This window comes from Coregonus lavaretus (assembly GCF_964263955.1).
Source record: "Coregonus lavaretus genome assembly, chromosome: 1".
Classification (NCBI taxonomy): Eukaryota; Metazoa; Chordata; class Actinopteri; order Salmoniformes; family Salmonidae; genus Coregonus; species Coregonus lavaretus.
The window spans coordinates 21,701,959-21,725,968 of NC_139988.1; the positions used below are offsets into that span (position 1 = coordinate 21,701,959).

At 46.1% G+C, this 24,010-nt stretch overlaps 1 protein-coding gene across 1 annotated transcript in view; it reads left to right on the top strand.

Moving 5' to 3' along the window:
- cep131 (centrosomal protein 131) overlaps window positions 1-24,010 on the top strand; it is a 47,519-nt gene that overhangs the window by 17,509 nt on the left and 6,000 nt on the right. Inside the window, exons 6-23 of the mRNA XM_084165362.1 lie at window positions 3,116-3,220; window positions 3,441-3,623; window positions 3,939-4,062; window positions 5,693-5,806; window positions 6,542-6,749; window positions 6,947-7,047; window positions 7,259-7,438; window positions 8,146-8,337; window positions 8,688-8,822; window positions 9,228-9,353; window positions 9,488-9,604; window positions 10,602-10,704; window positions 11,281-11,482; window positions 15,613-15,720; window positions 16,301-16,418; window positions 17,186-17,260; window positions 19,594-19,736; window positions 20,070-20,247. Coding sequence (XP_084021488.1) covers window positions 3,116-3,220; window positions 3,441-3,623; window positions 3,939-4,062; window positions 5,693-5,806; window positions 6,542-6,749; window positions 6,947-7,047; window positions 7,259-7,438; window positions 8,146-8,337; window positions 8,688-8,822; window positions 9,228-9,353; window positions 9,488-9,604; window positions 10,602-10,704; window positions 11,281-11,482; window positions 15,613-15,720; window positions 16,301-16,418; window positions 17,186-17,260; window positions 19,594-19,736; window positions 20,070-20,247 — 2,512 coding nt within the window. The remainder of the gene's footprint in view (window positions 1-3,115; window positions 3,221-3,440; window positions 3,624-3,938; window positions 4,063-5,692; window positions 5,807-6,541; window positions 6,750-6,946; window positions 7,048-7,258; window positions 7,439-8,145; window positions 8,338-8,687; window positions 8,823-9,227; window positions 9,354-9,487; window positions 9,605-10,601; window positions 10,705-11,280; window positions 11,483-15,612; window positions 15,721-16,300; window positions 16,419-17,185; window positions 17,261-19,593; window positions 19,737-20,069; window positions 20,248-24,010) is intronic.

Genomic DNA, 24,010 nt, shown 5'->3' on the forward strand with positions numbered 1-24,010 from the left:
TTGGAGAGGGTTGTTTTGCACATGTTTGTGCGTCTTTTGTTTTGTCGCCTGTGTGCGTCTTGTATTTTTGCCTTCGGGCTTATGGTGCTTCTGTTGTGTATATAATGTATATATTGCACTAAAGCCTTTGGACTGAGCCTCTGCGTCCTGCGCATGATTCCTACACACACCCACCTTCAGCACGCCTTGACACTTTGTTGGCAATGACACAGGTCAAACGTTTTCTGTAAGTCTTCACAAGGTTTTCACACACTGTTGCTGGTATTTTGGCCCATTCCTCCATGCAGATCTCCTCTAGAGCAGTGATGTTTTGGGGCTGTCGCTGGGCAACACGGACTTTCAACTCCCTCCAAAGATTTTCTATGGGGTTGAGATCTGGAGACTGGCTAGGCCACTCCAGGACCTTGAAATGCTTCTTACGAAGCCACTCCTTCGTTGCCCGGGCGGTGTGTTTGTGATCATTGTCATGCTGAAAGACCCAGCCACGTTTCATCATCAATGCCCTTGCTGATGGAAGGAGGTTTTCATTCAAAATCTCACGATACATGGCCCCATTCATTCTTTCCTTTACACGGATCAGTCGTCCTGGTCCCTTTGCAGAAAAACAGCCCCAAAGCATGATGTTTATACCCCCATGCTTCACAGTAGGTATGGTGTTCTTTGGATGCAACTCAGCATTCTTTGTCCTCCAAACACGACGAGTTGAGTTTTTACCAAAAAGTTATATTTTGGTTTCATCTGACCATATGACATTCTCCCAATCCTCTTCTGGATCATCCAAATGCACTCTAGCAAACTTCAGACGGGCCTGGACATGTACTGGCTTAAGCAGAGGGACACGTCTGGCACTGCAGGATTTGAGTCCCTGGCGGCGTAGTGTGTTACTGATGGTAGGCTTTGTTACTTTGGTCCCAGCTCTCTGCAGGTCATTCACTAGGTCCCCCCGTGTGGTTCTGGGATTTTTGCTCACCGTTCTTGTGATCATTTTGACCCCACGGGGTGAGATCTTGCATGGAGCCCCAGATCGAGGCAGATTATCAGTGGTCTTGTATGTCTTCCATTTCCTAATAATTGCTCCCACAGTTGATTTCTTCAAACCAAGCTGCTTACCTATTGCAGATTCAGTCTTCCCAGCCTGGTGCAGGTCTACAATTTTGTTTCTGGTGTCCTTTGACAGCTCTTTGGTCTTGGCCATAGTGGAGTTTGGAGTGTGACTGTTTGAGGTTGTGGACAGGTGTCTTTTATACTGATAACAAGTTCAAACAGGTGCCATTAATACAGGTAACGAGTGGAAGACAGAGGAGCCTCTTAAAGAAGAAGTTATAGGTCTGTGAGAGCCAGAAATCTTGCTTGTTTGTAGGTGACCAAATACTTATTTTCCACCATAATTTGCAAATAAATTCATTAAAAATCCTACAATGTGATTTTCTGGGGAAAAAAATCTCAATTTGTCTGTCATAGTTGACGTGTACCTATGATGAAAATTACAGGCCTCTCATCTTTTTAAGTGGGAGAACTTGCACAATTGGTGGCTGACTAAATACTTTTTTTCCCCACTGTATATTACTAAAGTTGATAAATAAATATAATAGGCGTAACCTATAGAAAGCTGATGGGATCCTCTTTTTAGTGGAGGCCATCAAAACTCTGTTTTCTCACGCAATTACAGAAATGTTGCGCAACATTAGATTTGCATTGATAGATCTGCATTGATGTCAGGGTGATTTTACATTTACATTTTAGTCATTTAGCAGACGCTCTTATCCAGAGCGACTTACAGTGCATACATTATTTCATACTGGCCCCCCGTGGGAATCGAACCCACAACCATGGCGTTGCAAACGCCATGCTCTACCAATTGAACTACATCCCTGCCGGCCATTCCCTCCCCTACCCTGGGCAAATTGTGCGCCACCCCATGGGTCTCCCGGTCGCGGCCGGCTACGACAGAGTCTGGATTCGAACCAGGATCTCTAGTGGCACAGCTAGCACTGCGATGCAGTGTCTTAGACCACTGCGCCACTCAGGAGGGACAATAGAGTGCTGAGTAAAAGGCAGTTAGCAAATTTGGTAGGCTACTAATGACCATTAGCAGAATCCTCGCTTGGAGAAACCTAATTACCGTGACTAAAGGATCACGTGGAATTTGACTGCCATCATGACTCCTGACCGCCTCTGTGGCGGTAATACGGTCACCGTAACAGCCCTAGGAGTGACTCCCCCCCCCTTACAAAGTAACAACAAAATAAATACAATTTGAAATAACTTAAAGCTGTTATTCAATGTACAAATGCTAGGAAGTTATGCTTAAATTCAGAAATATATGGATGTGAGCATGTGGGTCTGGGCAGAGGAGATGTAGTCGTTGTTTGTGTGCGTCTGTAAGTTGTTGTTCGTTTGTATTTGGTGTAAAAAAAAAAAAAAAAAGGAATTTTTGTTGGTATAGGTGATGACAATCATTATTGTTGTATTTTCTCACAAGACTCAGATTTGTAACATTTGTTCTAAAAACCTATGTTATTTTATATGGTATTTAGACACATTCACATAATTATATAAAAGTTAACTTTTTTTACATGAAGTTTGCCAGTACAACTAAGATAATACCTTAGATTATTTTTTTAAAGTCAAATTCATACTTTTACTAAAAGTATCTTCTATAAAGTATAGTAATTTGGTCTACTTTGTTTTTTGTCATTATGACTTGCCGAAAAGATAAAATGAAAATTTTATATTTTGTGAATTTAGTGTATTTTCATCCAAATATCAGTTTCAAATCTTAACATTTCTGAATGACCCCGCATTTTTACAGTTGAAGACCTGTGGGAAACACAACAGTGACATTTTACTTCCACCACTGTCGGTTGAATTGTAAGCAACTAGTATGTCCTAGAAACTTTGTTACAGTGTGTAATGGTAGCTAAGATATGTATGTTTGTATAAAAATATTATGAAACTACCTCAAATATTATTTTCATACTAAGCAAAATCCTAAAACTGTTATTTTGTTCCCCGGTCTCCCCTACTTTGCAGTGACTTGCTATGATGACACATGAGCTTTCCAGATAGTTTGTCAGTCAGGGTGTTCAGTGACATTTCGCCCCGGATCTTTTAGGAGCAACAAGGGAGCTGTGGGGAACTCTGTCACCACCATCTTGCATAACAACTACTCTGACAAACCCCTCACCCCCAAGAGCTCCAACCAGAAACCCTCCTTCAAGTGAGTCAAAAATATAATACATTATTTCATTGTCTTTCATTCAGTCTTTTGCGGCATACAGTATACTGCATTAGTACTTCAAAGGTTTGTGCAGTTTTTATACTGTGTTGATAAGAAGTATGTGAAAGAACTTGGTGACAACTGCTGATGTAAAAAAGCTTTATAAATACATTTGATTGATACTAAGTTAATGTCCATGTCTCTCTCTCTGTGTGCTCAGTAACATCCTGAAAGCCACAGTGAATGACGAGGGACCCCTGGAGAGCAGCTCTCTGACCACCAAGTCCCAGAAGAACTTCTCCTCGTCCTCCTCTACGTCTAACAACAATGCTGCCCAGCGCAGCCCCAGAGGCTCCCCCAGCCTGCCCCGTAGGAGAGAGGTCACCGAGGAGGAGGCAGAGAGGTCAGAGTTCACTCAGCAAGGCACCTTGGGAATCAATGCTCTTGTGTTGTAATGTTTTGTCTAGCAAATGTCTTTAGAAGTGCCCTTGCACATTCTCTGTCATTGATTTTACAATGGTGGAAACTCCCTCCAGCCAAAGCTTACACCAATCCTTTGCTTTTAAATCCGTGATGGGTTGTGTGCATGTCCAGAACAACTTTGGAAAATCAGTCACTCTCCTTCCTTACAGCTCCTTGTATTGATTTGTGGTGACTTTTTTTTTTTGTTGCGTATTGCTCACCCTAGCCTTTGACCTCTATGTTGTTGTGTCTGAAGGTTCATCCAGCAGGTGAACCAGGCAGCGGTGACCATCCAGCGGTGGTATAGACGCTATGCCAGAAGACAGTCACAGCACGCCAGCCAGGCTGCCCTCAGACGCATCCTTACCACCAAGAAGAAGGTAAACGTCTGGTCTACCTGATCTCTGTTTAGCTGAGTATACCACCACCACACAATACTACTAGGCCATTGTGGTTTTATCCATTGAATCCATAGTCACTAGCACTGCGTCCATAGAATTAATGTAATAATAAGATAATATACAGTGCCTTCGGAAAGTATTCAGACCCCTTGAATAATTTACGTAAGTATTCATAACCCTGAGTCAATACTTTGTAGAATCACCTTTGGCAGCGATTACAGCTGTGAATCTTTTTGGGAAATGTCTAAGAGCTTTGCACACCTGGATTGTACAACATTTGCCCATTATTCTTTAAAAAAATTATTCAAGCTCTGTCAAGTTGATTGTTGATCATTACAAGACAGCCATTTTCAAGTCTTGCCAATATAAGTCAAAACTGTAACTAGGCCACTCGGGAACATTCAATGTCGTCTTGGTAAGCAACTCCAGTGTAGATTTCAGCAGGTTATTGTCCTGCTGAAAGGTGAATTCATCTCCCAGTGTCTGTTGGAAAGCAGACTGAACCTGGTTTTCCTCTAGGATTTTGATTGTGCTTATAGCTGTATTCAGTTTATTTTTATCCAAAAACTCCCTAGTCCTTGCCGATGACAAGCATACCCATAACATGATGCAGCCACCACCGTGCTTGAAAATATGAGGAGTGGTACTCAGTGATGTGTTGTGTTGAATTTGCCTCAATCATAAGGCTTTGTATTCAGGACGAAAAGTACATTTCTTAGCCAATAATTTTTGCAGTATTACTTAAGTGCCTTGTTGCAAACATGATGCATGTTTTGAAATAGTTGTATCCTGTACAGGCTTTCTTCTTTTCACTCTGTCATTTAGGTTAGTATTGTGGAGTAACTACAATGATGTTGATCCATCCTCAGTTTTCTCCTATCACAGCCATTAAACTCTGTAACTGTTTTACAGTCTCCATTGCCCTCATGGTGAAATCCCTGAGCGGTTTCCTTCCTCTCCGGCAACTGAGTTAGGAAGAACGCCTGTATCTTTGTAGTGACTGGGTGTATTGATACACCATCCAAAGCCTAATTAATAACTTCACCCTGCTCAAAGGGATATTTAGCGTCTGCTTTTTTTTATTTTACACATCTACCAATCAGTGCCCTTTGCGAGGCATTGAAAAACCTCCCTGGTCATTGTGGTTGAATCTGTGCTTGAAATTCACTGCTCAACTGAGGGACCTTACAGATGATTGTATGTGTGGGGTACAGAGATTGTAGTTATAAAAAATATCATATTAACCACTATTATTGAACACAGAATGAGTCCATGCAACTTTATTATGCGATTTGTTAAGCACATTTTTACTCCTGAACTTATTTAGGCTTGCCATAACGAAGGGGTTGAATACTTATTGACTCAAGACATTTCAGCTTTAAATTTTTTATTAATTTCTCACATTTTCTACAAACAAAATTCCACTTTGACATTATAAGGTATTGTGTGTAGATCAGTGACACAAAATCTCAATTTAATCAATTTTGTATTCAGGCTGTAACACAAAAACATTTAGAAAAATTGAAGGTGTGTGAATAATTTCTGAAGGCACTGTATATGATCCCTGCGGGAATTGAACCCACAACCTTTTTGGGTTAACCCTGTGTAGGAACGAGAACAGAGAGCGGAGGAGGGGAAGTCTCCAGAGGTGCAGAAGAAGGAGGAGGACAGGAAAAGGATTCGTGAGGAGAAGGCTCGTCTTGCCCGCGTCACAGCCATTCAGGTATTATAGAGGAATATTTACACAGCCTCAGCGAAGGTATACAGGATGAATTATGGCTGAATGTATAGTTGAACTATAGCTGAACTTCCTACAGTAGATATCTCTTATCGTACATGAGTCATAACACAGTGGTTTCTAGGCTATTCTTTGTTAGATCCCACTCTCTCAACTACATCTTTCTGTCCTCTGTCTTTCAGACACTTACTTTTCAACCCCAAATGTTCCCCAACCCCAACAAATGCTGCTCCTTCGTTTTTTGTTGTTGTATCCACGATGCCCCATCAAGTTCTTGCCCCCCCCCCCCCCCCCCCCCCCTCACACACGTTTTCCTTTCCCAACAAATGCCAAAGGCGTTAACCCCACAAAGCCAAATGCTTCAGTCTTGATGACACAAATGTAGTAGATTAGAAAAACACCTTGCAGACAGTTCCCACATAGCCTGGGTGCTGGTATGTTCCTACTCTCTAGCCAACTACTGATAGAATTGTAATGTTTGACTTGACAAGGAGTTGGCAAGATGGCACAAACAGATCTGGAACAAGGCTAGTTCCTGCTCCGGGGTGAAGTTTCCCCATGGTACAGATTTAAGATCAGCTTCCCCAAACCTTTATCATTAGTGGGAAAAATGCTAAGCTGGCCCAAGATCAGCGTCTAGGGGCAACTTCACCCTAGTTCCCCCGTCTCTCCCTCTGTGGCCCTGCGTGCCTAATGTCGCCCCCTCCTGCTGTGTTGCAGGAGCTGCAGCACAAGAGAGCCCAGAGGGCTGCCGAGGTACAGGCCTTGGCCCAGGAGGAGATGGAGACCCTGACACACAGTGGCAAGGTGGGCCGTAAGAAACCCCCCAAGACCACCACCTCCTCCTCCAGCAACAAGAGCCCCACATCCCCCTGCAACAGGAACCCTATCTCCCCCACTGGCTCTGACGTCAAGGCCCAGAACACAGGTCAGTCTCTCCCTGGGCCTCTAATGGCAACTTGCCCCATCAAGCCTAGTGCAGTCATGGATGTAATGTAAATTAGTGTGCAGTGTAACTGGCTTCCGCATTTCCTTTCTCCATTGCCAGCTAACATATCCTGACCTGTAAGCACATATAGTTGCATACAGACATTGCCCTCAGGTTTTTCCTCTGTTTGTCTACAGACTCTAACAATGTGAACGTTGTGACTGACCTGGATGATGTCACCAACCTGAGAGCGCTGTCCCCTGCACTGTCCAATCGCAGAGATTCTCAATGCTCACAGGTAACAAACCAATGATTAATTGATTCTACCTCTATATAAATGTACCATAACAGTATGAGACCTGATCTTTGGAATATTCCCATTGTTTATGCTTTTTCTCATTCTTAAACCTGTCTTAATTATCTGTATATTGTCTACAAAACCAGTGCGTTCAGGATGATTTAATCTCATCCATGTCCTGACGCTGTATTTGTTCTTCTCTGTATAACAGGAGATTCTGCAGCGGTCAGTGAGTGTGGAGGACCAGCGCCAGGGGGCGCTGTCGAGCAGAGCCCAGTCTAAGACCACCCTGAATGACCTGCTGGACACTCTGAAGCTCCTAGAGGAAGAACCAGAGAGGCTGTCTGAACCCAAGAGCTACCACAAGGAGAAGTACTCCTGGATAGACGAGGTAAGGCTGCACTACTCTCTTCATTCCACAAAGTTGTACCCTTCCCTCTGCCCTTGTTCACTCTCTGAAGCTACTTGTATCTATCCAGATCTGAAGCTACTTGTATCTATCCAGATCTGAAGCTACCCTTATCTATCCAGATCTGAAGCTACTTGTATCTATCCAGTCCTGTTTCACACCTTGATTCACCTCAGCTCTTGGTAATGCCTTGTAATCCAATAGATTTCAACTACTTGATGTCTACTCTACCTTTTTAGCCTTTCATTTTTTTATGAGCCAACACAGTCTTGGGACGCGTAGGAGACCCCAGTGGTGCAAACCCCAGTGGTGCAAACCCCAGTGGTTCAAACCCCAGTGGTGCAAACCCCAGTCGGTCACATACATATTTTTATTTCTCTCCCTTCCACTCCCTGACCACTAATAACCTGTTTCTATTATTAGTATTCTCTCAGGACAGAGACTCCAACTCCCTGACCACTGATAACCTGCTTCTATTCTCTCAGGATGGAGACTCCAACTCCCTGACCACTGATAACCTGTTTCTATTCTCTCAGGATGGAGACTCCAACTCCCTGACCACTGATAACCTGTTTCTATTCTCTCAGGATGGAGACTCCAACTCCCTGACCACTGATAACCTGTTTCTATTCTCTCAGGATGGAGACTCCAACTCCCTGACCACTGATAACCTGTTTCTGTTCTCTCAGGATGGAGACTCCAACTCCCTGACCACTGATAACCTGGAGCGTCATGGCCAGCTGGTCCATACCCCTGTGCTGCCAGACGGGGGCGCTCTCCTCTCTGAGGCCAAGCTACAGAGCATCATGAGCTTCCTTGATGAGATGGAGAAGTCTGAACAGGAGAGACCTCGATCTGTCACCTCAGGGTCACACAAAGAGGTGCGGGGAGACTCACTCAATGTCATTATCCTGACATTGCTGATAAAATAAGGATTTGCTAGTGCAGGGCTTGCCTTCATTTCTGAACTAGACCAGCAACCTCTCAATACTGATAATGAGGGGTAGCTTGTTCTCCCTATCTGACTGTTATTATACACACCTCTCCAATCTTGAGATGTGACTTGAGCTTTTAATTTACCCTACCATATAGGGTTAGGTAGATAAGGTTAGATTTTGAGCTGAAAGGGTGATGTGTTGCTGAAATAGTTAGATGTTAGTGAGTTGGACTGTGTGTGTTGCAGTGTGTGAGCTCTCTCTCTGGCTCTGTCTCCATCGCTCTCTGTCTCTAGATGTTGTCAGAAGAGGATCTTGCGGGAATAGAGCAAGCCTCGGCCACGGCTGCTGAGGTCACTGGCTCCATGATGAGACTGAAGTTGGAGCTGGAGGAGAAGAGGCGCACCGTCAACATGCTGCAGTCCGCTCTGGTGAGAACATGAATAACAACACAATACACAAGATCATCTCACAGCCATATGTGGTGTTTTCTTTTTCACAGGGTAACAGTTGTCAATTGCAGATGTCATATCTTTACCCCATCTCAATCTGTTCCAAAAATATAGATATATGTTTTTGCTAAGACAACTTTGGGGGGCCAAATTGAATCGCAGGCCACCTGTTGCCTTTTGACATTTTAGTCATTTAGCAGACGCTCTTTTCCAGAGCGACTTACAGTTAGTGAGTGCATACATTTTTCATACTGGCCCCCCGTGGGAATCGAACCCACAACCCTGGCGTTGCAAGCCTATCCCTGGTGTATAGTATTCACATGCTAAGCTGTCCCCTCTCCGTCTCTCTCTCGCCCATCCTCCATCCCTCTCTCCCTGTCCCAGACCCAGCAGAGGGAGTTGACAGTGAGACATGTGAAGGAGACAGAGAAGGAACTGAGCAGGAACTTCACTCTGCAGAAGGAGCAGTATGAAGCCACCATCCAGAGACACCTCACCTTTATAGACCAGGTACAAACACACACACACACGACCCCCTTAGACTCTTATCCAAGGCTATGCCATCACTCCCTCCTTTGAACTGAAATGTCGTTAGCGCCTCTATCTCTCATCTCACTCTATTTTCTCTCTCTCTGTTTGTGCAGCTAATAGATGATAAGAAGGCTCTGAGTGAGCGTTGTGAGGGAGTGGTGGGAGAGCTCAAACTAGTGGATCAGAAATACACCAAGAAGATCGGCCAGATGCAGGAGCAGCATGAACTGGTAAGGGGTCTCACACACACACACGCACACTGCTTACAGGACTGACATCTGCCATCCTCTGTCCTGACCACTAGGATGCAGACTTGAGCCATCCACCACTATGGCTAAGAGGAGGCAGAGGAGATGAGGATCTGTGTTTTATCTGTTTGTGGTTTAACAGTCTCTTCTGCTGCTAGCGACTTCTCTCTGCTTATGCCTTGTCTCTTTGTGGCATTATGTGTTTGCCTGCTTTGCTTGCCTCTGCTATTGTTGCTTTTTAATCACTGTGTTTTTTCTCCCTTTCCTCCTCTCCTTTCCTCCTCTCCTTTCCTCCTCTGTCCCGTCTGTCTCATTTTTCTCTGGCTCTAGGTGTGGCAAATTCTGGGTCCCTTGTGCGAGGTAACCTTTTTCCCTAACCCACTCATCACTCCCGTCTTGCTCTTCTTTCTTTCATTCATTCATTCATTCATTCATTCATTCGTTCATTTGTCCTCCTTTCTCCTGTCAGGACTGTCTATATGCATGCGAGTCTATTCTGGTACCGTCTGTCTGTCTGTAGACTTGGTGTTGTAACAGTTTTTAAACCCCTGTCCTAGGCAGCTGACTAACCCTACAGTATGTGTTCTCTCAGCCCTTGTCTGTCTTCAGTCTAAAACACTTAAACCCTATTCTTTCATACCATTTCCCTCTTGTGCAATGTAGCCTCACAAACCATTCCTGTTTGCATATCACCACCAATTATGTATATAAACATTTTAATATGAATATATGTATGTTTATGATCACTACACTCTCATCACCAATCTATTCTTGGTCACATGAGATGTAGCCTAATCTTTGGCCAACAGAAATTACCCTTGATGTTTCATTGAGGCACCTTTTTTCATGGAAGATGTCACAGAGATGGTGTCGCTACAGTGTCCCTCCCAGTCACTGTAGTAACTTCTCTCCAAAGGAAGATTGACCTTTGGCATTTAACCTGAACTCTAACCTCTAACCTGCCCCTCTTCATCCTCAGGAGATCAAGAAGCTGAAAGAGTTGATGAGTGTCACAGAGAAGGTCCGCAGGGAGAAGTGGATCGACGAGAAGACCAAGAAGATAAAAGAGATCACTGTGAAAGGTGAGAGGAGGGCCTCCGTTGAAGCTGCCTCGAAGGGCCTCAGTTGAAGCTGCCTCGAAGGGCCTCAGTTGAAGCTGCCTCGAAGGGCCTCAGTTGAAGCTGCCTCGAAGGGCCTCAGTTGAAGCTGCCTCGAAGGGCCTCAGTTGAAGCTGCCTCGAAGGGCCTCAGTTGAAGCTGCCTCGAAGGGCCTCAGTTGAAGCTGCCTCGAAGGGCCTCAGTTGAAGCTGCCTCGAAGGGCCTCAGTTGAAGCTGCCTCGAAGGGCCTCAGTTGAAGCTGCCTCGAAGGGCCTCTGTTGAAGCTTCATCGAAGGGCCTCTGTTGAAGCTTCATCGAAGGGCCTCTGTTGAAGCTTCATCGAAGGGCCTCTGTTGAAGCTTCATCGAAGGGCCTCTGTTGCTTCAGTTAAAGCGTTCTCGAAGGGCCTCCGTTGAAGCTGCCTCGAAGGCAGGATCTCTCTCTCTCTCTCTCTCTCTCTCTCTCTCTCTCTCTCTCTCTCTCTCTCTCTCTCTCTCTCTCTCTCTCTCTCTCTCTCCTTTTCATTCTTGTTCTTCCTGTTCTCTCTTCTCTTTGTGCCAGGTCTGGAGCCAGAGATCCAGAAGCTGATCTGTAAACACAAGCAGGAGCTGAAAAAGCTGCGGGTCCTTCACGAGGCTGAGCTGCTGCAGGCAGACGAGAGGGCAGCCCAACGCTACGTTCGCCAGAGTGAAGAGCTACGACAACAGCTGGAGAGAGACCGGGACGAGCAGTGTCAGAGAGAGAGGGAACTGGCCAAGCAGAGGTTTGTTTGCACACCATACATGCACGCACGCGGGCTCACACACACTCACACTACGATAACATTGTAAATGCAAGACAGGAAACCCAAAATAATGGACAGGAACTAGCTTTATAAGAAATGAAGGCTATTTGAATCACCAAACCACCCCTGTAGATAGTTAACCAATGTGGTTGTCTTTCAGAAGCTGAATGCATTAGAGTATGTGTGGTGTAGAGATGGCTTTCTGTGTGTGCGTGTGCGCGCATTGTACAGATGGCCTTATTTCCACTAGTCTGTTCTTTCCCACACATCCTGTGTGACGTGGTCACGCTGCCAGCGCTCTAGTGATAAGGTTCAAGGACGGACTAACAATGAAAGAGCCAGGAAGGCAGTGTTTGCATCCCAAATGGCACCCTATTTCCTATATAGTGCACTACTTTTGACAAAAGGCCAACAGGGCTCTAATCAAAAGTAGTGCACTATATACGGAATAGGGTGCCATTTGGGACGCTAGCTTGTGACCCCATTTTCAAATCCGGTAACGCCATCAGGCGAGCCCACAAACCTAACCATTACAAAACTTCAATTCGATTAAATAAGCCTTGCGTGGCAAATTACATTTTTTGTTGCCTAAATTCGACACTCATTGACCTCCATACAAAAATTCCTCACTTCGTGGACATATTTTGGGCAGAGTAAAGCCTCTCGCTTTGCCTCTTCCTCTCTGCTGCCATTCCACCCATTATGCCATCATTGACCTGAATGGGGATGCCCGTTCTCTTCATTATATTTATATTGCAGCACATGCAGTCAGGAGCAGAGGAGAGGAGAAAATGTGTTTAAAAAAACTTATTTTTTTTCTATTTGAACGGTTATTACGGTGACTGCAGTCATTTGGCTGGTCAATTTCCGCCATCCGAAATTCCATGACCATCACAACCCTATTGGAGTGTATCATTGGTTAAAGGCCCCCTCCAGAGGAAGTTGCCACAACTATTTCAACCTAATTCCTGTCCTAGTGCAGAAATGCTTGTTTAGTTCCACCCTCCAAACACCGACTATGGCTCTGGCACATCTCCAACTTCCTCCGTGTGCACAGCCCGTACTGTCTCTGGCACAGCCCACACTCCGCAGTTTGTAAACAAACCAAACAGCCAGGGTCAGGTTAGCTTAGCTAATCGCTACGGAGCACAGCACATTTAACGGTAGCTACGACAAGGCGAAGGACCATCCACTCTCCCCCTATCTTTTTGTAACGGGATTTAATGATCATAGATTAATACTGAGTTTACTGGAGTTTTACCTACGAGGCTAGTTAACCTACTCCCTGGGCCAATAAAGCTAGCTAGCCAGGTAAAATGTATGCACTCACTAACTGTAAGTCGCTCTGGATAAGAGCGTCTGCTAAATGACTAAAATGTAAATGTAATGTAACTTAGCAACTGTGAATAATTGGTTCCAAAGTTGTTTCAAGCATAAGAGTACCTGTAACTATGCTAGCATTCAGCTGTTTCTCTGATAAACTAATGATCTGAAGAACGGTGCAGTTACATTAGTACTGGTAAAGGAGTGATTTACTCACTGAGCTATAAATGAAATTTGCTACTACATATGGATTTGCTTCACCGCACAGTTACCTATACTATAGCTAGCTCACTTGTTAGTGTCCCATAGGACTACACTTGCTGCTACTGTAACGCTACCGTGTTGCAGCTGTGTTGACATTTCACCTATCCATGTCTTCATCCACTTTTGATGTCGCTAGCTATCCAGCTAATGTTAGCTAGGTGACGTTAGCCCCTGATAAGTCGTTCGGCTAATGTGTGCCTTGCCAGGCTGCTTACTATAGCCAAGTGAATGGCGGTAGCTCATCAGAATAATATTTAGCTTTTTTCTTACTCACCGTTTTACCGTCAGCCCATCCAACATCTCCAGATCGATCTAAGTGCATTACAGACAGAAGTAATCCGTAGCACCAGGTTGTAAACGGGAAGTAATAAGCCAACACATGTACAGTACATGTTTTGTAAGTGGTTCCAAATTAACTAAAGCCAGCCCTCGCAAGACACGTATAGTTGGCTCGAAATGTACATACTTTTATCAGGAAACGCTTGGCATAGATGCAGAAAACTTCGGATTTCCCTGTTCACTAAAACAATGACTTATTGACTTAAATCGTTGTGCAACATCACGGGTAAGCTCTGGACATCATCTTTCAGCTGAAAAAAGTGGATTTTCCCTGGTGTGAGATATCTTTGTCAGTTGTTAGCGATATCACATTACTTATGTACATTGTGTTTGGCAAAGCTGACTCACCCTTACGTACAGTGCATTCGGAAAGTATTCAGACCCCTTGACTTTTTCCACATTTTGTTACATTACAGTCTTATTCTAGAATGGATTAAATCGTTTTTTCCCCTCATCAATCTACAAACAATACCCCATAATGACAAAGAAAAAACTGGTTTTTATAAATGTTAGCAAATGTATAAATAATTCTAAACTTAAATATCACATTTACATAAGTATTCAGACCCTTTACTCAGTACTTTGTTGAAGCACATTTGGCAGCGATAACAGCCTCAAGTCTTCTTGGGTATGACGCTACAAGCTTGGCACACCTGCAGATCCTCTCAAGCTCTGTCAGGTTGGATGGGGTGCGTCGCTGCACAGCTATTTTCAGGTCTCCCCAGAGATGTTCGATCGGGTTGAAGTCCGGGCTCTGGCTGGGCCACTCAAGGACATTCAGAGAATTGTCCCGAAGCCTCTCCTGCGTTGTCTTGACTGTGTGCTTAGGGTCGTTGTCCTGTCGGAAGGTGAACCTTCGCCCCAGTCTGAGGTCCTGAGCGCTCTGGAGCAGGTTTTCATCAAGGATCTCTCTGTACTTTGCTCCGTTCATCTTTCCCTCGATCCTGATTAGTCTCCCAGTCCCTGCCGCTGAAAAACATCCCCACTGCATGATGCTGCCACCACCATGCTTCACCGTAGGGATGGTGCCAGGTTTCCTCCAGAGGTGATGCTTGGCATTCAGGCCAAAGAGTTCATTCTTGGTTTCATCAGACCAGAGAATCTTGTTTCTCATGGTCTGAGAGTCCTTTAGGTGCCTTTTGGCAAACTCCAAGCGGGCTGTCATGTGCCTTTTACTGAGGAGTGGCTTCTGTCTGGCCACTCCACCATAAAGGCCTGATTGGTGGAGTGCTGCAGAGATGGTTGTCCTTCTGGAAGGTTCTCCCATCTCCACAGAGGAACTCTGGAGCTCTGTCAGAGTGACCATTGGGTTCTTGGTCACCTCCCTGACCAAGACCCTTCTCCCTGATTGCTCAGTTTGGCAAGGCGGCCAGCTCTAGGAGGAGTCTTGGCGGTTCCAAACTTCTTCCATTTAAGAATGATGGAGGCCACTGTGTTCTTGGGGACCTTCAATGCTGCAGAAATTTTTTGGTACCCTTCCCCAAATCTGTGCGTCGACATAATCCTGTCTCGGTGCTCTACGAACAATTCCTTCGACCTCACTGTGAGACCTTATATAGACAGGTGTGTGCCTTTCCAAATCATGTACAATCAATTTTACCACAGTTGGACTCCAATCAATTTGTAGAAACATCTCAGGGACGATCAATGGAAACAGGATGCACCTGAGCTCAATTTCGAGTCTCATAGCAAAGGCTCTGAATACTTATGTAAATAAGGTATTTCTGTTTTTTATTTGTAATACATGCTGAACCTGTTTTCGCTTTGTCATTATAGGGTATTGTGTGTAGATTGAGGAAAAACATTTATTTAATCAATTTTAGAATAAGGCTGTAACAAAATGTGGAAAAAGTCAATGGGTCTGAATACTTCCCGAAGGAACACACATACAGTGCATATCAGTTTTGAGAAGCAGAGGGTTAGGGTTAGAGATGTCTTAAGTCTTTGTATGTTTATTGGATAGACAGATAGTGGTGAAAGAGAGGATGGAGAGTGTGCTGTGTTAGCAGTGTGCAGGATTCTAACCCTTGCTGCAGCGGTATAGTGCACCGGAGGCAGCAGCCTAGACCGCTAGAGTATTTGTATTTATTATGGATCCCCATTAGCTGCTGCCATGGCAGCAGAGTAGACCACCCTAGGCCACAGGGTTAGAGATGTTTAACTGTGTGTGTGTTCCTGGTCAGGTTTGAGAAGCAGCTAGCGGAGGAGGAGATGTCTCTACAGCAGCAGAGGAGGCGGCTCTACAAGGAGGTGTCTGAGGAGAAGGAGAGACTCAACCAGCTGGCTGCCAGGTGAGGTCAAAGGTCATATAGATAGAGGCTGACACCCAATGTTGTCATCTCTGTATGTCTAGGCCTAACACTTCAGTCGCTGTGGACACTGGTGTGTACAGTTAGACTGATGACATGGCCTGTATTTGACTTTACTGTACAGCATCTAGTACATTAGAATCATACAGTACTTAGGCTATCATATGATGATGTGTGTAGTAATGTAATCTCAAAAACCGTAATTGCGTAAAATGCTCGATTAGGTTCTGGGGGCAGATTTATGAGAAACGATAGTAGCGAAGTCTCCATCCCCTTAAACGGAAAGTCTCAGCCAAAGTATGGGACAAACTCGAAAGATGGGAACACCTGCGAAATTGTGATTTGTCCAAATGATCAGTGACAAACATCTGCGTACCGATACAAAGTTCCTCGTTAGTTGTCACATCCCACAGTCTGTTGACAGACGTAACGATACCATCCTATGTTACGTACATCTGTCCACGAGAGTTTACTAGTAATGTAATGCCTACTGTTTGAATAGTGTGTGTCAAGTATCAGTGGAGCATCTCTAAAGTGAATGTCCTCTATCACCACCCTGCAGGCAGCGTGCTGAGCTAGAGGACCTGAGGAAGCATCTGGAGGATAACAGCTCCCTGGCAGGGAGAGCTCTGAGAGAAGAGCTGGAGAAGAGCAGGGAGGAGCAGGAGAGGAGACACCAGGTAATGGACGGTACCCGTCCCTACCATAATATATATATTATTATACAACAGGTGGTTTGGAATTCCCATTGTTAGAGCCTATCCTGCCCATTGTATACTAGACAACATACACATGGCCAGTACATTCATAAAAAGTGCCGTCGTTACCTAGCAACACACTGCTACTACAACTACTACTACTTTTACAGATCCACTGCCCAGCCATGCAATTTATAAACTTGATCTCGACTATAAAAACATCTAGACATTATCTCCAACTTTTGCAACATTGTTGGAATATTGAAATTCGATTTCTAATGTGTCCCATAGTAATGAGGGAGTTGGGACGAAGCAGACCGGCAGCTTTTCTCAGCCAGTCGAAATCATGAATCGACCAGTGTTAGTGAATGTAGCATCACGTTTTGTTGAAACATTTATGGTTTGGGAAAGAGTTTTGCTTTTTAATGCTTGTAACCCTTTGTATAAAAGCAATGACCACATCACAGCCATGATACAAATTTCAAAACACATGGCTTCATGTATTATTGCTGAAAAATGCCATTTAGCAGATGCTTTTATCCAACGCGACTTATAGCCAGGCGTGCATACTTTTTTGTACAGCTGGTCGCGGTGGGAATCGAACCAACAATCTTGGCGTTTCAAGCGCCATGCTCTACCAACTAAGCTGCAAAGGACCATCGAGACTGGCCTACAGACACTCTGACTGGCTAACATGGGTTGTGTTCTGTTGTCTGGTCTGTTAGTAACTTTGTTTCTTGTCTGTCTAGGTGGAGATAAAGGCCCTTAGAGAACGCCTGGAGATCGAGAAACAGACCTGGGAGGAGAACTACATGAAGAAGGAGGTGTGTGTGTGCATGCGTGAACACTGTTTGTCCATGTCAGTGTGGTTGTCCCCTCTCCCTCCCTATTTGCTTGTTAAGCACGCTAGCTACATGCACTCCCCCTCTCCTAGCACTGCTATGGTGCAGTGTGGCAGACCACTACACACTCAGCACTGCATTGGCCAACTTGGCCAGTGTCCTAACAGCGTCCTAACAACCGAACAGCCCAAGCTGTTATGTCCATACTAGGGCTGTGGCAGTCATTACATTTTGGCAGCCGGTGATTGTCAAGCAAATAACTGCCGGTCTCACAGTAATTGACCGTTAATAAACATAAACACATTTAGCATCTCCTGGCTTCCACGCATAGCCTACAAGCCACTGATGCAGACCTTTTGGAACATCTACATTTTAAAAAGTCTAATAAATCCATCACAATAAAGCCATTATTCATTTTAGACAGGTCTATATAAACATGATATGAAGAAAATGTAGTCTGTTTCAGAAGAACAGAATAGCATACTCTGAGTTGTCCTTATGGTAGGCCCTGATCTGGCTATGCCATATGGCTGTGGGCTACATTACTTCATTTAGCAGACAAGATTTGCTTAGAATTCCATGGCAATATTTTATATTATTTTATAGTATGAAGAATACAATAGAACATAGCTGAATAAAATAGAAAGGATATTTTCTCCACAAAGTATTTGAGGGAGTGCGCACATGCGGCTATTCTGTGTTGAATGGTTAACAAAGAAACGGGTACTCCTATATGTTTAATTTAGAGTTATTTGTGATACAAACGTTGGGCTATATGTTTTATGTGTAAGGCTGCATGATGAGCTCTGCTTTGTTGTTTTTTTGTGCAGGCTGTACACACTTCATCAGTCTCTCATTCACAATTTGACAAGCACTTGATAATGCCTCGAATTTCCCGCGGCAAATATATCATCCACAAGTGATAGGCTAATATTGTCACCCATCAGACTATTCTTGATTTAATCTTGTCTTTACATATACTAAATAATAATATATGTGTGAAATTTGTTTTGCTTTAGAATGGACCATTATCATGCACCTGTATCGAAACCGGGGCAGCGGGAAAAAATACATGTCATCTATGCACTTAAATAGCGACTGAAGAACGCTATTCCTGTGGTTCATTTTCATGCCATCCTGTTGTAAAGAGAAGCAATGTGCTTAATATTAGGAAAGTTGGGAAATCAATATAGCAGGCCTAGCCTATAGAAAGCTGATGGGATCCTCCTCTTTTTAATAGAGGCCATCACTCTGTTTTCTCACACAATTGCATAACCTATAGAAATGTTGTGCAACACATTTTCGGAACATTTGCATTGATGTCAGAGTGATTAGAGGGACAATAGAGTGCTGAGGACCAGGCAGTTAGCAAGTTTGGCAGGCTACTAATGACAATCGGCAGCATCAGAGCTTGTTTATATGCTGAATGGAGTTGTTTGTAACTGTGTAGGACGAGAAAGCACATGCAGCCTCAATTAGCCTAGCTAATTAGCTAGCTTAACTAGCTTCTCCCGGTTTGATTCAGTCAAGACCGGTACTATGTAATCATATTGGATGATAAATAACCAAGTTATGGCAGCTATTAGTCTACTATAGCGCGAGTCGTCTTGGTTGGTTGCTGTCTCTCCTGCTAGAGCGTCACTTCTCTCTACCTCCTCTCCATCGTGCTTTATCAGCTCCGGTTAATAAAGTAGCCGAAAAAATAATCTGCTGCTTCCCTCACTCGGATCGGACCAGGTCTGGATCCGACCAGGTCTATACGCAACGGGTCTAGTTGTCCTCGGTCCGTTCGGAACGGGTCTCTATATTTAACATTTTTATTTATGCATACCTTGTCCAGATGGGAAAGCCCCAGGTCCATTTCATGACGGGTCCAACTTTTTGGACCTGTGAAGGCCACTAGCATGCACCCCCACAGGTTTTTCCATGGGCCTTTTTAAAGGGGGATTTTTCATTGTGTTTGGGAGTCAGTCGATGGCACAGTTCCAGTTCTCTGAGCGATCTGAAAGCGATCTCCTCCTCTCCAACCCCCACCACCACCATCTCCTTCCCATCTGCCCACCTCCCACTTCTTCGCTCCCCTCTTAAATGTCATGTGAATACTATGACCTACAGGACAAAGGACATATGGAGACAGGCAGGAAGGATGGCAGAGGAACTTTACTGCAGCAGTCAGAGAAACTAATGGTCACAAAGTCATGAGAGCAACCTCAGTTTCACATTGACCTGCGCATGCCCTGCTGCTGTTGTCAGTGGATTGTCTGTATTCTGACATCGGGGTTTAACCGTGTGTGTGTGTGTCTGTCTGTCTACAGGAAGCATGGTTGTTGAGTCGAGAGCGCGAGCTGAAGGAGGAAGTGCGTCGGGGGCGGGACAAAGAGATCGAGCTGGCTATTCAGAGGCTGGAGGAGGAGACGAGCGGGGCCCGCGACGAATGTGACCGGGCCGCTGACAATCGGTTAGTCATCTCACCATTAAATGTGACGTGTGTCCCTGTCTATGTCCATGTCTGTGAGTCTGCTTCGTGTGTTTGCAAGTGCTGCAAGGATGATGTGTATATTTTGCATGTATAAATACGCATATGGTTACTAATTTGCCTTAACATACTACATGTCTACATGTTGATATACAGTGTTGATATACGGTCTAGACGCTGATCTTGGGTCAGCTTTGCATTTCCCCTACTAATGGTTAAGGTTAGGATTATGGAAAGGAAAGCTGATCCTAGATCTGTACTTAGGGGAAACTTCACCCTGGAGCTTGATATACTGTTTCTGTGTGTCTCTCTCAGTGTGAAGCGTGTGAGGGAGAAGTACGAGGCTGAGCTGAGAGAGTTGGAGCGCTCTGAGAGGTCCGCCTTGGAGAAACAGCAGGAGATGAAGAAGAGACAGAGTGAGACGGAGGGAGAGCTGATCAGACTACAGGGCCAGCTCAGACAGAGAGAGCAGGAGATCGAGGACATCACACAGGTACAGACACCAGCAGGCCCTGTTCCAATACTCTGAAAACGCAGCCTTCCTTCCTCCCATCCTTAGTTGGACCTTTTTCTTGCTGAAAGCTTGTTGGTGGATATGGCTGGATAAGCTTGGCACATCTAGCCACTGGGATTTTTGCCCATTCTTCAAGGCAAAACTGCTCCAGCTCCTTCAAGTTGATGGGTTCCGCTGGTGTACAGCAATCTTTTAAGTCATACCACAGATTCTCAATTGGATTGAGGTCTGGCCTTTGACTAGGCCATTCCAAGAAATGTAAATGTTTCCCCTTAAACCACTCGAGTGTTGCTTTAGCAGTATGCTTAGGGTCATTGTCCTGCTAGAAGGTGAACCTACGTCCCAGTCTCAAATCTCTGGAAGACTGAAACAGGTTTCTCTCAAGAATTGCCCTGTATTTAGCGCCATTCCTTCAATTCTGACCAGTTTCCCAGTCCCTGCCGATGCAAAACATCCCCACAGCATGATGCTGCCACCACCATGCTTAACTGTGGGGATGGCGTTCTTGGGGGGATGAGAGGTGTTGGGTTTGCGCCAGACATAACTTTTTCCTTGATGGCCAAAAGCTCAATTTTAGTCTCATCTGACCAGAGTACCTTCTTCCATATGTTTGGGGAGTCTCCAAAATGGCTTTTGGCGAACACCAAACGTGTTTGCTTATTTTTTTCTTTAATTAATGGCTTTTTTCTGGTCACTCTTCCGTAAAGCCCAGCTCTGTGGAGTGTACGGCTTAAAGTGGTCCTATGGACAGATACTCCAATATCCGCTGTGGAGCTTTGCAGCTCCTTCAGGATTATATTTGGTCTCTTTGTTGCGCCTCTGATTAATGCCCTCCTTGCCTGGTCCGTGTGTTTTGGTGGGCTGTCCTCTCTTGGCAGTTCTATATCGTGGAGCTCCGCCCCATAGGGGAGCTCTGCTCCTAGTGGTTTACCCTCTGCCCAACGGCAGCAGCAGCCTGAGACAAAATTATGCACACACCTACAGCCAATAGGAGTACAGGTGTCCCTATAAGAGGGGATGCCTCCCCTCAATCAGCCTCCCTTTTTCTTCAGCGACTGGATGACTAGACTGAAGAGCCAAGAAGAGACGAAGCACGAAGACTCAGGACGAAAACGCCGTTGATATTCCAGTCATCAACGTCGTCTAAATGAGCACACCGGGAGATTTTCCACCCCCAAAAGCTCTTTTCAGAGCTCAGTGCAGATGCACTTCCATGGCGGCCGGTGACCACCACGACCTATGTTTCGTGTGTTTGGGATCCCAGCATGCCAAGGAAGGCGTCTGCAGTCCCCCGAATTGCGCCTCCTGCGCCCTCCTTTCTTTAAAGGAGAGGAAGCAGCGTTGGGCGTTTTTCAGGGAGGACATCCCCCTTGAGGATGTGCTGTCGATACTAGCCTCTGCTTCAGAGGCGTCGTCCGACGGCGCAGACTTGGGGGAAGATAGGGACTTTGAGGAAGGGTCTGGCATTCCAATGGAACAGTCGGACCCCGTCCCTCATACTTTCAAGCCCCCCTTTCCTTTGGAGAGCGAGAGGGCTTGTAGTCCCTATAGCGAAGGGGATACGAGCTCTGAGAGATCAGAAGCTCTCTCTTTCGCTGCAGCCTCTCTGAGATCGGACTTTCCGGGTCTCATTGAGAGAGCTGCTCAACGGCTGGTAATAAGGCTGCCCCCTCTTCCCTCCGCACCGGAGGTTGATATGATGGAGGGCGGTCCTTATTCCAGGCCAAGGAAGGCGGCAGAGCCAGTGGCTCCTGCCATGCCTTTTTTGGCTAGGTACGTTGAGGGCTCGTGGGAGGCACCTTTAGCGGCGCGTTCGCCTGTAAAAGCGTATCTCCCATTCACGAGAGTGGAAGGAAGGTTTCAGGGTCAGGGAATCCCCAGGTTAGAGAGCGCCATGGCGGCGTATCTCGTACCGGGTTCGAGCCCTTGGCCCTCTTCCAAGAAGGCCACGTTGCCATCCCAGAAGGACCGACTCACAGCACAGCTGTTAGAGAAGTCTTTTGGGTTGGGAGCCCAAGCTGTAGCAGCAGCTAACAACATTGCCCTCTTGGCGGCCTCTCTGTCCCGATTAACCACGGGTAAGACAGAGATGGCACCGGAGGAGGTGGAGGAGGCGTCCAGAATTTCTGGCGCCATACTCCACCTGACACAGGCGTCCGCAGCGGGGAGATCCATGGCCACTTCGGTGGTCGGGGAACGACACCTCTGGTTGTCATTGACATCCATGAAAGAGGCAGACAGGACGTCTCTCTTGAACGCCCCCCTCTCTGACGACGGCCTCTTTGGGGTCGCAGTCAAAGAGGCGACGGAGCGTTTCTCTAAGTTGGAGGAGGAGAAGAAGCAGTTGGCCAAGCACCTGCCGTTGGCAGGACGACTCGGCCCCCCTCCTCCCCAAAGGCCATCTACCTCCGCCCCTCTAAGTAGACCGGGGTCTACGACGAGGCGGCGTAATCGGCGTCATCCGGCGGCCACGAGCAGCAAGGGAACGGGCCCGGCCCTCCCAGCAGCTACGGTAGCCCCACCACAGCCGGCGAGGGAGGTGACGAGGACGCCGACCTGGCCCTCCAAGGGAGGCAAGAGGAGGCGTACGTGACGGGATGCGGGGGAGAGGATGGAGGACGCATCGATGGTGTCGAACGTGCCCACTGTTCCCCCCCACCCTTCGGTTGAAGGGATGGGTGTTGATGTTAATGCCTTTGTTGATGTGTTTAATAAAGAGTTGGCTCCACCTGACTTTGTCAAAAAAGAGCCTCTTTTCCATAATACGTCCGAGAGCGTTCAAATCTCACCCTCTCTTCCTTACCACTCTAAGAACCGTTCAGCCCACCGAGGGTGCGTTGCTGAACAGGCACTAAGAGTAGGTATCCAGAAGACCTCAATCAGGTCGTCACATCACACTTCACGTATAAGAAGTGCTTTACATAGAAGGCAGCAGTCCCGGTCAGATTCTGACATGAGGACGCAGCCGCTATTTGGGGATGGCGCACTAGCACAGACTAAGGTCTCCACTAGTACGAGCCAGACCCATGCTGCGTTCACGGAGGGCCCGATTACCGCGGTCACCAAGGTGCCCAGAGTATCGGCACCCCCAGGCATTGTAACACAGCAGCTATCTGGGGACGGCGCATTATCGCAGACCAAGGTCTCGGTTAAAGCGATTCAGACCCATGCTACGTTCACGGAGGGCAGGATTACTAGCGTTATGGGTATAACCAAAGTATCAGCTCCCCTGACAGAACGAGCCAGTACTCACCACACTGAGCGTGAATCAACCCACCAGGGGTGCAGAGTTGAACACACACAGAAGGTGAAAGTCAAGAAGGTATCAAGGCGCCGCCTTGTTTTACCTCATAGAGACCTCATACTACAGACTTCTAGGAGTACTGTAGTGAAGGGCTCTGATAGCGAATTGCAGTCACCTAAGATGACGCAATTGCTTGCTGGGGATGGTGCCCTGCCGCAGGCTGTGGCCTCGGTCAGCGCAATTCAGACCCGCGATGCGTTCAAGGAGGGCAGGAATACGACGGTTACGGGTTCAACCGACGTCCCTACTCCTCTTTCTTTCTCAGAACGCATCGATAGTTCCTCTCCCTTTCACAGGAGGCCCACCTTGGGCTGTTCCACCACTTCAATGTTGGGGAACAGTGGCGGTAAGGGCCATAGAGGAATACAGGTCCTTCCTACTGGATGCACCACAGCTTCGCGCCCAGCCGCTTTCTCTGCATTGCTGGCAGTGGCGAAG